This window comes from Sordaria macrospora, chromosome 7 (assembly GCF_033870435.1).
Source record: "Sordaria macrospora chromosome 7, complete sequence".
Classification (NCBI taxonomy): Eukaryota; Fungi; Ascomycota; class Sordariomycetes; order Sordariales; family Sordariaceae; genus Sordaria; species Sordaria macrospora.
The window spans coordinates 2,645,937-2,658,185 of NC_089377.1; the positions used below are offsets into that span (position 1 = coordinate 2,645,937).

A 12,249-nucleotide genomic window follows, 5' to 3' on the forward strand; every position below is an offset into this window, starting at 1 on the left:
CAGCCTGTCCAGAGTGTCCATCGCCGTTCCGTTGCCGCCGGCGGTTGGACAGAAAGTGGGCAGGTGAAGCCTTTCACAGGCGCCTCTTTTGCAGTGGCAGCAGTGGCAGCAGTGGTCAAAAGTGGGCTCTCTTCAACTGCAATGGCACCGCACCCCGGCAGTCAGTCCCACTTTCCCGACTCCACCATCCCCACCTGCCCTGTCTGCCTGCCCACATTGCAGAAGTGAGGTGCAGACTTGCTTCCTTCCCAGACGGAAGCCAGGCTCGACTCAAGCGAGAAGGTCGGACACACTTTCCCGTCTTTCTGTCCAACAACTGAAGCCAAAAGTGTATGTGCCCTCAGCTGTGTCTGTGTGTGTGTGTGTGTGTGTGTGTGCGTGTGGTGCAGCAAGCAACAGCCGCCCGACAGCAGTCAAGCAGTCATCTTTCTTTGGGATTGATTGACATATGCTCCCCTGAACTCTGCGTCCCCGTCTCCAATTCCATTCCGGCATCTGCAGACCGAGTGCTCGTCCCCGCCCACCGTCCGACCGTCACCGGACGACAGCCAGACGACTTCAGACGACACTCACCAAGCGCAGCATAAGCAGCAGCGCCGCGCATACAGTCCCCAACGACGGGCCATCAGCTCGGGTCCAGTTGTTTGAGCCCGGTCAAGAGCAAAAGTCATCGATAACGAGATTGACGAGTTTAGCAACATTCGACAACCACATCGACACCGACTCGCACAAGTTGGACCACAATTGGACACACACAGCCCAAAGCAAGCAATCCCCCGCGCCGCCCACCCAGTCATCCAGTCACCAAGTCACCAAGTCACCCAGACCCTCTTGAGAGTCTGCGCACTTGTAGCACCACCACGAGAGCGAACCCCGGTTTGCTTGCCCCAGCACCACAAGCACCTTACTACCTGGACTATACCCAACCTTGCCCTGTTCAATTGGGTGCCGTGCAAAGACCACAAAGCTAACGTCTAGTAACCACTTTCAAAGGCAGCCGGACCCTGCCTGACCTTGTGATAAGCACTCTAAAGCGTTCAGATCCATCGAGAAATCGTCATCCAAAAAGAGACCCAAGAAATCACCTACAAAAACGAAACGGGAAAAAAGTGAGAAGCGACACCCAAGAGTCCATCTACCTAGGTGGTCCGAGTTCCAACGCACAAGCAACAACACCCAGAAAGCATCGCCCTTCCTCCAATCTACCTAGTTCCCGTCAAACCTACCTTAGCATCGCCGGTCTGGGGTGTGCCTTTTTTTCCTTGACCACCTTGTACCTTTCGACTTGTACACGATCCCACCACAAACCAAAGCGCAATTTTCGACCAGCATCAAGCTTCCAGGGTCCGTCCCCTTCAATTGTCGACTTTTTGTCTTGTCCATTCTGTGTCTTGCGACCCTGGCCTGCCACTTGCCAACCTATCCCGCCCGCCTCAATAACTGCTACCACCCCCCCAATTCCCGTCTCATTCTCCAAGTCTCGCCTGCTTTGGTTGACCCGGCCCCAGCCAAACCGTCCGCCAGTACCGTACGTTGAACACCTTTCTTGTCTTTTCTTATTCTTAGTTACCCCATCTTTTGGCCCTCGCTGCCCTCCCCCGACTAGGGTTGGGTTTCTTTTGCAATGACCATGGACGGCCAGCTCTCCCTCCTCTCGCCCACCTCGTCCTCCTCCACTCCGCATCGCAAAAGACTCACAAAGAAGCAACGCCCGCCCTCCGCAAATCACCGCACTAGCTCCTCTTTCAACGTCGAATCGCTCCGTATTGACGCCCAATCTCTAGACAGAAAACGGAGCTCCTCCAGCCTGCGCCGGGGCCCCAATAGCAGCCAAAGCCCTTCTTTGGCCAGGACCGTATCTGTCCCAGTCGTCCCTTCAAACGCGCCCGCCAACGCCAAAGGCAGCAACCTCTCTTTGCCACGCTCCAACACCACTCGCCCCCAATCCGCAAATCGCCCTTACAATCCGATCCAGACAATACCAGCCAACGGCTTTATCCTCTCGCCGGCCTCGTCGTCGCATCCCCAATCTCAATCGCAGCCTTATCCCAGCGCTGCCGCCAGCACCACCGTTACTAGCTCCAGGAACAAGGACACATCCAAGCAGTACGACCCACTAGACTCCTGCATTGGATCCTTCGATCAAAACAAATCATCCACGGATGAACTGATTGGCGCTCCATTCGACGGCAAAGCCATTCTCAATCGAATCGAGGCGACAAAGTTATCAGCCGCGTCCGCGCCCTCGTCCACGAACACGATTGCGCACTTCAACAACCTCTCTCCTCGCCGCATCGCCCCTCCTCCTCCCCCGCTTACTCTATCGCGCTCAAACACAGACTCCAAGGCTGTGAGATCCTCGAAACCGACAAAGTCGCCCAAATCAACCAAATCCAACAAGACCATGGGCGCGTCGTCATTCCGCCAGTCGGCGAGTTTTTCGTCGGCTGAACAACTCCCACCAAGCGAAAAGCCGTCCAAATCAGAGAGCAGTTCTTCGAGTAACAAGAGACACTCCGGCGATGGAAAAGAGTCTAGGGTTCCCGGCATGTTAAGGAAGAAGTCAGGCTTCTCCGGCTTCATGAACAGCTTGGTTGGGTCTCCGAAGAAGCCATTAATTTCGGCGCCAGAGAACCCCGTCCACGTAACACATGTCGGCTATGACAGCAACACTGGTCAATTCACGGTAAGTTGACCTGCGAGTTCGACTGCGTGGAAGTTATCGATATACTAACACGTCGATAGGGCTTGCCGAAAGAGTGGCAGCGTTTGATAAGCGAGAGTGGAATCACAGAGAAGGACAGAAGAGAACACCCACAGATACTGGTTGATGTCCTCACTTTCTACAAGGAGACGACAGAAAAGCCACAAGAAGACCAACAGCTAGAGAAGTTCCACGATGCACGAGCGGCCGATTTCCGCAGCCCACCAGTGACCGGCACCACTCCGCTCGTACTGCAAACAGGTGGTGGCTACACTCATGGCCCCATGTCGCCAATGATCAGTCCACCCGCTAGTCCTCGGTTTCCTCAAGTTGGTCATGAAGGCAGCTTTGAGAATCCCCGTGCGCCACCGCCGGTACCCAAGGGTCCTGGTCCGCTTCCAGCAAAGGATGTCAACCTAATTCCCAGCCGACCGGCACCGAAGCCACCAGCAAACATATCCACACGACCGCTCGTGCCCCCAACTTCATACCCAGCCAAGGATTCAGGAATTGGCATGCCACCGCCCGGAGAAGAGCCCGCGATACCATACCTCCCTCCCAAGGATAACGTTCAGCATATTTACCAGGAGGAGCACAGGAACAGGTCGAGATCGAATTCCAGGACAAACGGGGCTGCTCCATTTTCTCCCGTGCAGGCCTCTCCACTGCTCCCGATCGTGGCGGCGAACCAGACCGCGGCTTATCAGCAGCAATTGTTGCAACACCAGCAAGAACAGGCTATGGCCCAGGCCCAAGCAGCGATGAGTGGTCAATTGAGCCGAGCTGCGAGCAAGAGACAACAACCTACTCCGCCCACCTCACAACACCAACACCCCCGGCAGCCAGACGTCAATGGAGCTCCTCGTATGCCACAAGCCCAAGGCGCAGTTCCCCAGGCTGGCGCAAGACCTCGTCACAGACCTCGGCAAAGCAACGCGATTGATGTGGTGGCATCCCTCAAGAGAATATGCTCTGACGGTGACCCGAGAGAGATTTATCGCGGGTTTACCAAGATTGGCCAAGGTGCCTCTGGTGGTGTTTACACTGGCCATGAAAGGGGAAGCAACAGACTGGTAGCCATCAAGCAAATGAACCTTGAGCAGCAACCGAAGAAGGATCTCATTATCAATGAGATCCTGGTTATGAAGGAGAGCTCACACCCCAACATTGTCAACTTTATTGACAGTTACCTGTGTGCCGGAGAATTGTGGGTGGTAATGGAGTACATGGAGGGTGGTAGCTTGACGGATGTCGTCACGTTCAACATCATGACTGAAGGACAGATCGCGTCAGTGTGCCGAGAAACTCTCAGGGGCCTTCAACACCTGCACTCCAAGGGTGTCATCCACAGAGATATCAAGTCAGACAACATCCTACTTAGCATGGAAGGCAATATCAAGCTCAGTAAGTTCTCCCTTCGGACCCCTATGGGAATCTCGGAATTACACTCTTTACACGCACGTTTGGTGTTGTGACCGGTTGCTAACCCATGTTCTTTCCCCATAGCTGATTTCGGATTCTGTGCTACAATCAATGAAGCTCAAAGTAAGCGCACGACAATGGTCGGCACGCCTTATTGGATGGCGCCCGAGGTCGTGACACGTAAAGAGTACGGCCGCAAGGTGGATATCTGGTCACTGGGCATTATGGCCATCGAGATGATTGAAGGAGAACCTCCCTATCTGACCGAGTCGCCTCTCCGAGCACTTTGGCTCATTGCTACCAACGGCACGCCACACATCAAGGATGAGCAATCGCTCTCGCCAGTATTCCGCGACTTCCTCTACTTTGCCCTCAAGGTAGACCCGGAGAAGAGGGCCAGCGCTCATGATCTTCTAAGGGTAAGTCTTGATCCGTCCCCGTTTCGGGGAATGGCTCGCATATCTGCGGCTTTCCACCTGCTTTTCGTTGCCAGTTTCACTTTGATGATGATATTCTCCGGGAACCCGGGCTGACTATTGTAACAGCACGACTTCATGAACAAGTGCGTCGACCTATCAACACTGGCGCCCCTAGTCCGAGCAGCGAGGGAGGCCAGAGCCCAAGAAAAGGCTCGTAAAGGGCAGTAGTGTATGATCCTTCTAGGCGTTTTGTGCTGCTCACGCGCACATGAGAGATATTCCCCTGGAGCGTTATTGTTTCGCATCCCCCTTATGTTCTTTGCTTTTTGGTTCTGAAGCAACTCTCCTCAGCAAAAGAGGGTTGTGGATTGGGCTAGGTCATGATCACGATGATCTCAGCTCTACCTTTACATGGGCCGGCCAGATCTTGATTTTGCATCTGCTGGAATTTTTTTCTTGGTTTGAGCGATCTATGGGTACCTCGACACAAAACACATGTACTTTCGATCCTTAAACACACCAAATTCTTTTTGGTACTTTTTCTATCTTCTATTTTACGAACGAAGGATATTTTTGACACCCAACGAATGGAGCGAGCCCGGAGCGCACACGTATACACGCATACATCTTACACGGGGAAAGAGATACGATCCGTTGCACAGCGAGCGAACGGAATACGAATGCAGAGCAAGCAAGCCAGAGCACATAGCGACATAGCGAAGTTGTAAAGGTATAGCACAGCGAGCCGCAGCGCGACTGATGCTTTCTGTTTACTGGTTCTCGGCCTTTCGATACACGCACACACAGATAAATGAGCTCTTTATCTTTCTTCGGTCTTCATGGTTTTATTACGGACTTTGGCTGGGAAATCAGGAATTGCGTCAAGAGGGGGACCATTTATTTTCTTGGTTAATGATGATTGTTCTGGTATTTATACAACAACATGGAAGAAGAAATTGGACTTGTAACCCAGGTATGTATGGATGGGGCGAGATGTTCTCGGCGAAGGGCTAGAGAAAGTGTGTCTCATCATGGTGCGTTTTTGTCAACTAGGTAGGTAAATAGGTTTGTTGGACGCGGTGGAAAAGCGGACAAACAGCAAAGAAGGGTGGCTTTCTGGAGGATAGGGAAGTGGTACGTACCACTTGAAGTGAATGTCGAGGCTTGGAACCTGATGTCTCTCTCCTCTTTCTTGATGTGGTTGATATGTTTGCATCGAAGAGCCTTGCTTCATACCAACATCTCAATGACCATCAGCATCTCTCTCTACTTACGACCAGATCTTCACTTCCATAGTTCTCATCCACCTCTCGAACTGACGAAGTCTGGCGTGGCCTTATCCCAGTCGGACCCGCCAGTCAACTAAACCAAATAAATCCTTTGTAGTTCACAACGTGCATCCAAAGGACCATCCTACCGTTATCCTCTCCCTAGCCCAGACAATCTCTTGTTAAGCTGTGAACCATTTTGCCTCCCCAGTTTCTTTCTTTCCCCCAAGGCGCGCTGGTTGACGTTCTTCTCCCACCCGCCATATAAGTACAATATGAAGAATGACGGCAGAGTAAGGGAGTGCGTCAGATAGTAAGTCAGAACACTACTAATCAACTAATTATATATCATCAAAGTCCCGCCCGCTGGCCATCATTGATTCCCTTGGTCTCCCCTTTTCCTTTTCGCTCCTTTGCTCCTTTTGCTCCGTTCAACTGCCCGGGATTTCCGTTTTTTCTTCTGAGCCTCTACAACTAGGTAGTCTTTGGAACGGAGACCGTATCGATACTGCTTATCGACAAGCGGTATCCACTTTGTGACGTCAGCCCTCTCTACTTCTCAAAGGACCTAAGCCCGCCGGGCCACGATCAAAGGACCAATTTGCTGTTCAACAATGGTCCCTGGGCTCGTGGGTGTATTTCGTTGTTTTGTTTCAAGTGAAATGCGGCTTGCGTTATTAGGTCGTATTTCACTTGACATGTCCCCGGTTGCGGGACGGGACGGGTTCGAGCTCATGACATATGACGATACCATCACGGAGCAAAAAGTGGGAATAGGTTGAGATAAGTTGATAAGCAGTCATAATTGTTATGCTAAAAAGATCATATCGTATCATCTACATATCAAGAGACCATGTTCGATTCGATCATGGGAGAGCCCCTTTCCCCGTTCACCCCGTTCTTTTGTGACCTTTCTTTGAGCGTCAGAGCAAACAAAGCCAAAGCAACTCGAGGAAAGATCGCGGAAAAGTAAAATATCATTCATCCATGTCCCCAAACGCCATCCCGTCTTTCCTGTGTCTTTTTCGATGCGAAGAAGATTTCCAGCAAGCCAAACCCGCTGCGCGCTGATGAAAAGCGAGAAAACCCGTTGGTGTCCGTCTATTAGAGAAAAAGAAAAACCGCCATGCCAACTGAGAGAAAGGTGTGGTCGTCCTTGTCGTAAAACTAAAATCCGTCCGTGACTTTTTTTGGTGTAGGCAGGAACCGCATGAGTAGTTGTATTTTGCCTGCACACAAAGTCTTGGGTATCAAGCCGAAAACAGAAACCGTCTATAAGGTATTCCCTCAAAGCCAAAAATCCCATGAGAAGCGACCAGCTTAGTAAAGGGTGTAACCACCGTCGATGATGACGTTGGAACCAGTCATGAAGCTAGAGGCGTCAGAAGCAAGGAAGACGCAGAGACCGTTAAGGTCATCGACGGCACCCAGACGCTCCTGGGGAGTGAGCGATTTCCAGATCTTCTTCTGGGCATCAAGGGCGGGGACCTTGTTAAGAGCGGTATCCATGTAACCGGGGGAAATGCAGTTCACGCGGATGTTGTACTTGGCCCACTCGGCAGCGAGAGACTTGCCGAGCTGGATGACACCGGCCTTGGAGGCATTGTAGCAGGATTGCTCCTGGGGGTAGTTGACAATGGTGCCAGACATGGAGGCAACGAGAATGATGGAGCCGGGCTTTCCAGCGTCCATCATAGCGCGGCCAACAGCCTGGGACATGAGGAAAGAACCGTTGAGGTTGATGTCGATGAGACGGCGGAACATAGCGGCATCGTACTTTTCAGCGGGGATGTTCGAGTCGGCGATACCGGCCGAGTTGACGAGAACGTCCGGAGCGCCATAGAGGTCAACGACGTTCTGGACGGCAGCATTGATGGCGTTGCCATCACGAACGTCCACCTTGAAGAATGAGACGGGAAGGCCAGTCTTCTGATGAAGCTCGGCAGCAGACTCGTCTCCGAGCTCCTGGTTGGCATCGAAGATAGCAATGGCCTTGGCACCAGCCTCAGCGCAAGCGCGAGCCATGTAGTTACCGAGACCACGGGCACCACTGGGAAAATGTTAGTAATCGACCTAGGATCTGATCTGGAGACAAAGAGGGCTTACCCAGTGATGATGATGACCTTGCCCATGACGCTCATCTTCTGAAGAGTGCGGGGCATCTGACGGTAGACCTTGTCCTCCAAGGGCTTAACAAACTCATCAGGTTCGCTCTCCTCGACCTGCTGGCGAGGCTTTACAGGAATGCTGAAATGATCGCCAGTATTGGCGGAGGAGGCGCCCTTGGAGTCGGAAGAGTAGATGGTGACCGGGACCTCCATCTCCTTGACGACCTCGGACTTGAGGTTGCGGATGGAGACCGAGAAGGCGGCACGCTGGGTGACCGAGGCCTTTTGGGCAAAGAGAGCCGAAGGACGGGGGAGGGAGCCAAGGCGCGAAGCCATGCGGACGGAGCGAGTAGCAGCGGCCATTTTGATGATTTGCTTTGGTGAAATTAAGTCGGAGGTTGGATAGTTGCCAGGTGGGAGATTTCGTTGCAAGGTGACCCTTTTGTAGGAAGGTGCGTGCTTCGAGCTTGGATGTGTAGGTTCTAATCCGAAGATAAATGGACCTTCACCAAGATGATCACGCAAAAGAGAAGTGAACTGGCGGAGCTTTTCAGGGTTCTCAAACAAACAACAACAGGAGAACAACGCTGCGGGAGCAAAAAGACGGGATAAAGGTTTGGGTATTAAAGTGAATGAGCAGTGGGCGAAAGGGGGGGGGGGGGGGGGGGAGGGTTCAAGGTACAACAAATGTACCAGGGCTCTTCAATAGCGACAACAAAACTGCTTGGTCAAGAACAAGAGGAGGGAGCAAGAGAGGAGGGAGCTTGGGGTCTTTTAAACAAAACGCCGTCTGGAGGGCGGAGATGGATGGATAGGAGTTCTGACGGATAAGTTGAAGCCAAAACACTAGGAAAACCGGAGATGGGATGAGGCAAAGTCCAGGCGGGTCTCTCTGCCAGGTGGTGGCCAAGGGTGGATGGGGATTACAAGAAGCAGATGAGTAACGGATGGGGAAGCCTGCGAGGGTTTGACAAGTGATGATGGACGAACAGGACCAGGGGAGCCAAGCAACCGAAGAGGCGGGCGAAGGGGGGGCGAAGGCGAGTCGAGATCTTCTCGTGCTACTACATACCTAGTTTTTGCTGGCGCGTTTGGGTTGCTGCACTTGTCTGATCTGGAGTGGTTCTCCGTCGATCGTCAGCTCGCCCACTCACACCGAGAGATGCCGTGGTTCAAGCTATGCTGCTACCTTATGTGGCAGCACTGCTGCTGAGCCCTTCCACTAGTGTGAACCCTTTGCGAACCTCCGAAGCTAAACGTAGGTTTGGATCCTTCTCCAATTGCTGTGTGCAACGCAACCAAGAATTCTGGTTTTTCGAACCTGAATGGGCATGGTTGCGGTTGCGAGAATGACTATCAGATGGGACAGGGATCGACAGCGAACTGAATCATGCCGCAGCAGCGACCCCCCCTCAGACCCCCCCTCGGAAAGTACGTAAATCATAGAGACAAAAGGAAATGACAACAATTTTCTTGCCGCGATTGGGAAGGAGAAACCGTCAAAAGAAGAGGATGTTTACTGAGCAGTGAGCCAGCACTTTCCGTCCCTGCCAGTTTTTGCAATTCCATCCTTCTTCGAACCGGGGTGTGCATAGATACCTCTTACCCTGGAGGTACTCCCGCGTCTATCCCAAGCGTACCGCTACCACTTCAGACATCATCACCACCACCACCTTTTTTTTTTTTTTTTTTTTTTTACCACAGTCTGTTGTGCAGAGTAAGGCACACAGCAGATATGTAGTAAGACGGTAGTTTCGACGAATGGAAACGGCAGACAGCCACAAATACATAACACATACCTGATTTGTGCCGGATCGGATCGAACTGCTCCAAAGACCGACTGTCTCTGGCCGATGGGCAATATATGTAATATTAGTGCTTGCCCAGGATATGAAAACACGGGATGACAGGTTGCTGGCTAGTGGTGAGACGGCTCACAAGCAAAGCTCGACTAAAAGCTGGTTGAAGTCTCTTGGACTCGGGGGGATCCGAAGATTAGGATCGTACGCAACAGGTCACCAGACCATCAGGGTTTTTACCGAAGAATGCCTGGGTGTGCAGCGTGCCTGGGAGCCTGAGACTTCCTCCTAATGGCACGTTCATTGTGTTGCCGTGGGTGTTCCGTGGGTGCGCCATCTCCTTGGAATTTTTTGCTTTTTGGAGAGTTGTTCTCAATTTGGTCTTGGCGACGACCGGTACTGAGAAACTGAAGTCAAAGAGTGGGGAGGGGTACGAAACTGTGGGGTTGTTGACGGGGACGGCAGGACGGGTCTTGGCTGTCGTGCAAGACTGGCACACTAGCATTTTTGGTCCCATTCCATACCCATGGATCTTTTAAACTCTGCTTTGACCGACTGCTGCAGTGTATCCCAAGGAGCACGTCTGAGCACGCCTAAACCCATCACACTCATTCATCTTTCCTTCTCTAACCGACTGGACTGCCCTACTCGGTTTTACGCCGGCAGAATACGAGGCAAGAAAGATGGAGCTCTGTGTGGGCGAGCAGGCGAGTTCAGGGTCTCAACAAGCGAGAGATGGCCTCACTTCCTCCACGGTGGTCCCGTGATCTAACCTGAAACGGCAACACTTGTGAGATGTCGACCCTCCTTCGCTCCGCTGTGGCACTTGGTCCCCTGAGATGTGGAAATGGGAGATCTTACCGCCTTTCACTAGATGAATTCCAATGCCGGTTTCCGGTCAGGATAACTTGCCCAGTCTTGGTGTCTGTAAGTGATTTGTTCGACATTGCGTTCGTTGTTCATGGTGCTGTTGTCATAGCAGACCGTTGAACCCAACTCATTGAGATATCACTAGCGGCTTTTACATTCGATGATGAAAACAATGACGGAAAGCCGCTCGAGTACTGAATTTTTGGTGCAACGCTAGCTCTTGGTGGACTCTCTGGAAATCCGACCACTGCGAGCACCATCCCGCCCTCCATGTTTTCCTAGTTCCCAATCTCTCGAGGTTGCGGGCACGCGATTAGCGGAGGATTTTAGTGTGTTCAGGGGTTGGTCGACCTCCACCTCAATCTAGAACGGGAATCTAGAAGCCCCGGCGTTCCCCGTTGGGGTTGCAGTACAGGGAAGGTACCGTTGGCATTTTTGGTGCCAAAGGTTTGTACCTCTGGCAAGTACACACGTACCGAAGTACAGGGGGTGTGGAAAAAAGAAGCGACCAGTTAGAGTGGGGGTGCACTTTCCAACATCGGGAAAGTGGCGCCTGCGGTGTGCTCAAGTTTTGCATCTACTGTCATGTTGTCACACTATCAGGCTCATATCTTGCTCTGCCCAAAACCCCCGTTGCTACCACAAACAGCAACATCTGGCTCATATGGAGCTGGACATGTGGAATACCTCTTCTAGCAGAATTACAAATCCTCATGTCGATATCTTTTTGTTTGTGACAGAGAGACGGGGGCTCACCGCTGCTATCAGAAGCCATCGTCGTTGGGATTTGCACGAACCTGGCCACGTACAGCAACAACAGTGCCCTTCGATGGAGTCGCAAATTGTTCCTGCCAGCAATGCAAGATGTACCTTCCACGCACAACAAAGCAAGTAAGGTACTGATTGAATCCGCATTTGGGCATTGGATCGTTTCGAACGGGCATTTGTGTCACAGAATTCGGCGGTCCTTCGCCAAACAGAACCTTCAACTTTGTATCTCGGGTTTCTCACCAGCAGCCCAGCCTTCGACAATTGTCCTTCAAGCCCCGCCTTTCGTTCAGTTTCTATTCCACTCGGTATCATGGAACCACTTTCCCACCCCGTCGTATTGCACAATTACGGCAAAGCTGTCGAGCCTAGAATGCCTCCACACGCAAGCCAGGCAACGCCAGGACACCTTTTGAGTGCTACGGAATGTCGTCGCTATTCCTGATCAAAGTCTATCTCAGATTCTGGTTGGCTACTGCTGATGTAGGTGGTCAACTAGCAAGCCGCCGGATCAATGCCAGAGTACTGAATTAGACGTCACATAAGTCAAAGCTGGTTACCGCCCTCCCACCACACCTCTCTACATACCTCTCTGCTCGTGTTCACCCTGGGCTGTCACCTTTGAAACCCCTGGATATCACTACGCCATGCATAGGCACTCCGGGACCCGTCTCGGACGCAGAACGGGAGAAGAACTTGCTGGTCATGTGCCACACCCGACGGCATTGACGTCTAGGCGAGCTCGAATAGTTCCCGCTGGACGGCACCACTGGTCGAAACCGGTATCATCCCATTGACTGGATCCAGAGATCTACGCCAATATGTACACACCATGCAGAACATGTCGTATCCAGAAGGGAGCATATCCTGTCGAAACTCAAAGAGCCAAGC

At 52.2% G+C, this 12,249-nt stretch overlaps 2 protein-coding genes across 2 annotated transcripts; one reads left to right on the forward strand and one right to left on the reverse strand.

Moving 5' to 3' along the window:
* Positions 1 to 208: 208 nt before the first annotated feature.
* SMAC4_06321 (uncharacterized protein) lies at positions 209 to 6,303 on the forward strand. Its single transcript, XM_066090433.1, has 4 exons — positions 209 to 2,686; positions 2,746 to 4,108; positions 4,211 to 4,545; positions 4,672 to 6,303. Exons 1-4 carry the CDS (start codon positions 1,625 to 1,627, stop codon positions 4,771 to 4,773), a joined length of 2,862 nt encoding a protein of 953 aa, XP_065947795.1. The 5' UTR covers positions 209 to 1,624; the 3' UTR covers positions 4,774 to 6,303.
* Positions 6,304 to 6,633: 330 nt separating this feature from the next.
* Positions 6,634 to 8,548, reverse strand: SMAC4_06320 (uncharacterized protein). Its single transcript, XM_003345871.2, has 2 exons — positions 7,920 to 8,548; positions 6,634 to 7,863 (listed from the first exon to the last, which is right to left on the reverse strand). The coding sequence occupies exons 1-2, from the start codon at positions 8,282 to 8,284 to the stop codon at positions 7,134 to 7,136; spliced, it is 1,095 nt and encodes a 364-aa protein (XP_003345919.1). The 5' UTR covers positions 8,285 to 8,548; the 3' UTR covers positions 6,634 to 7,133.
* Positions 8,549 to 12,249: the final 3,701 nt, after the last annotated feature.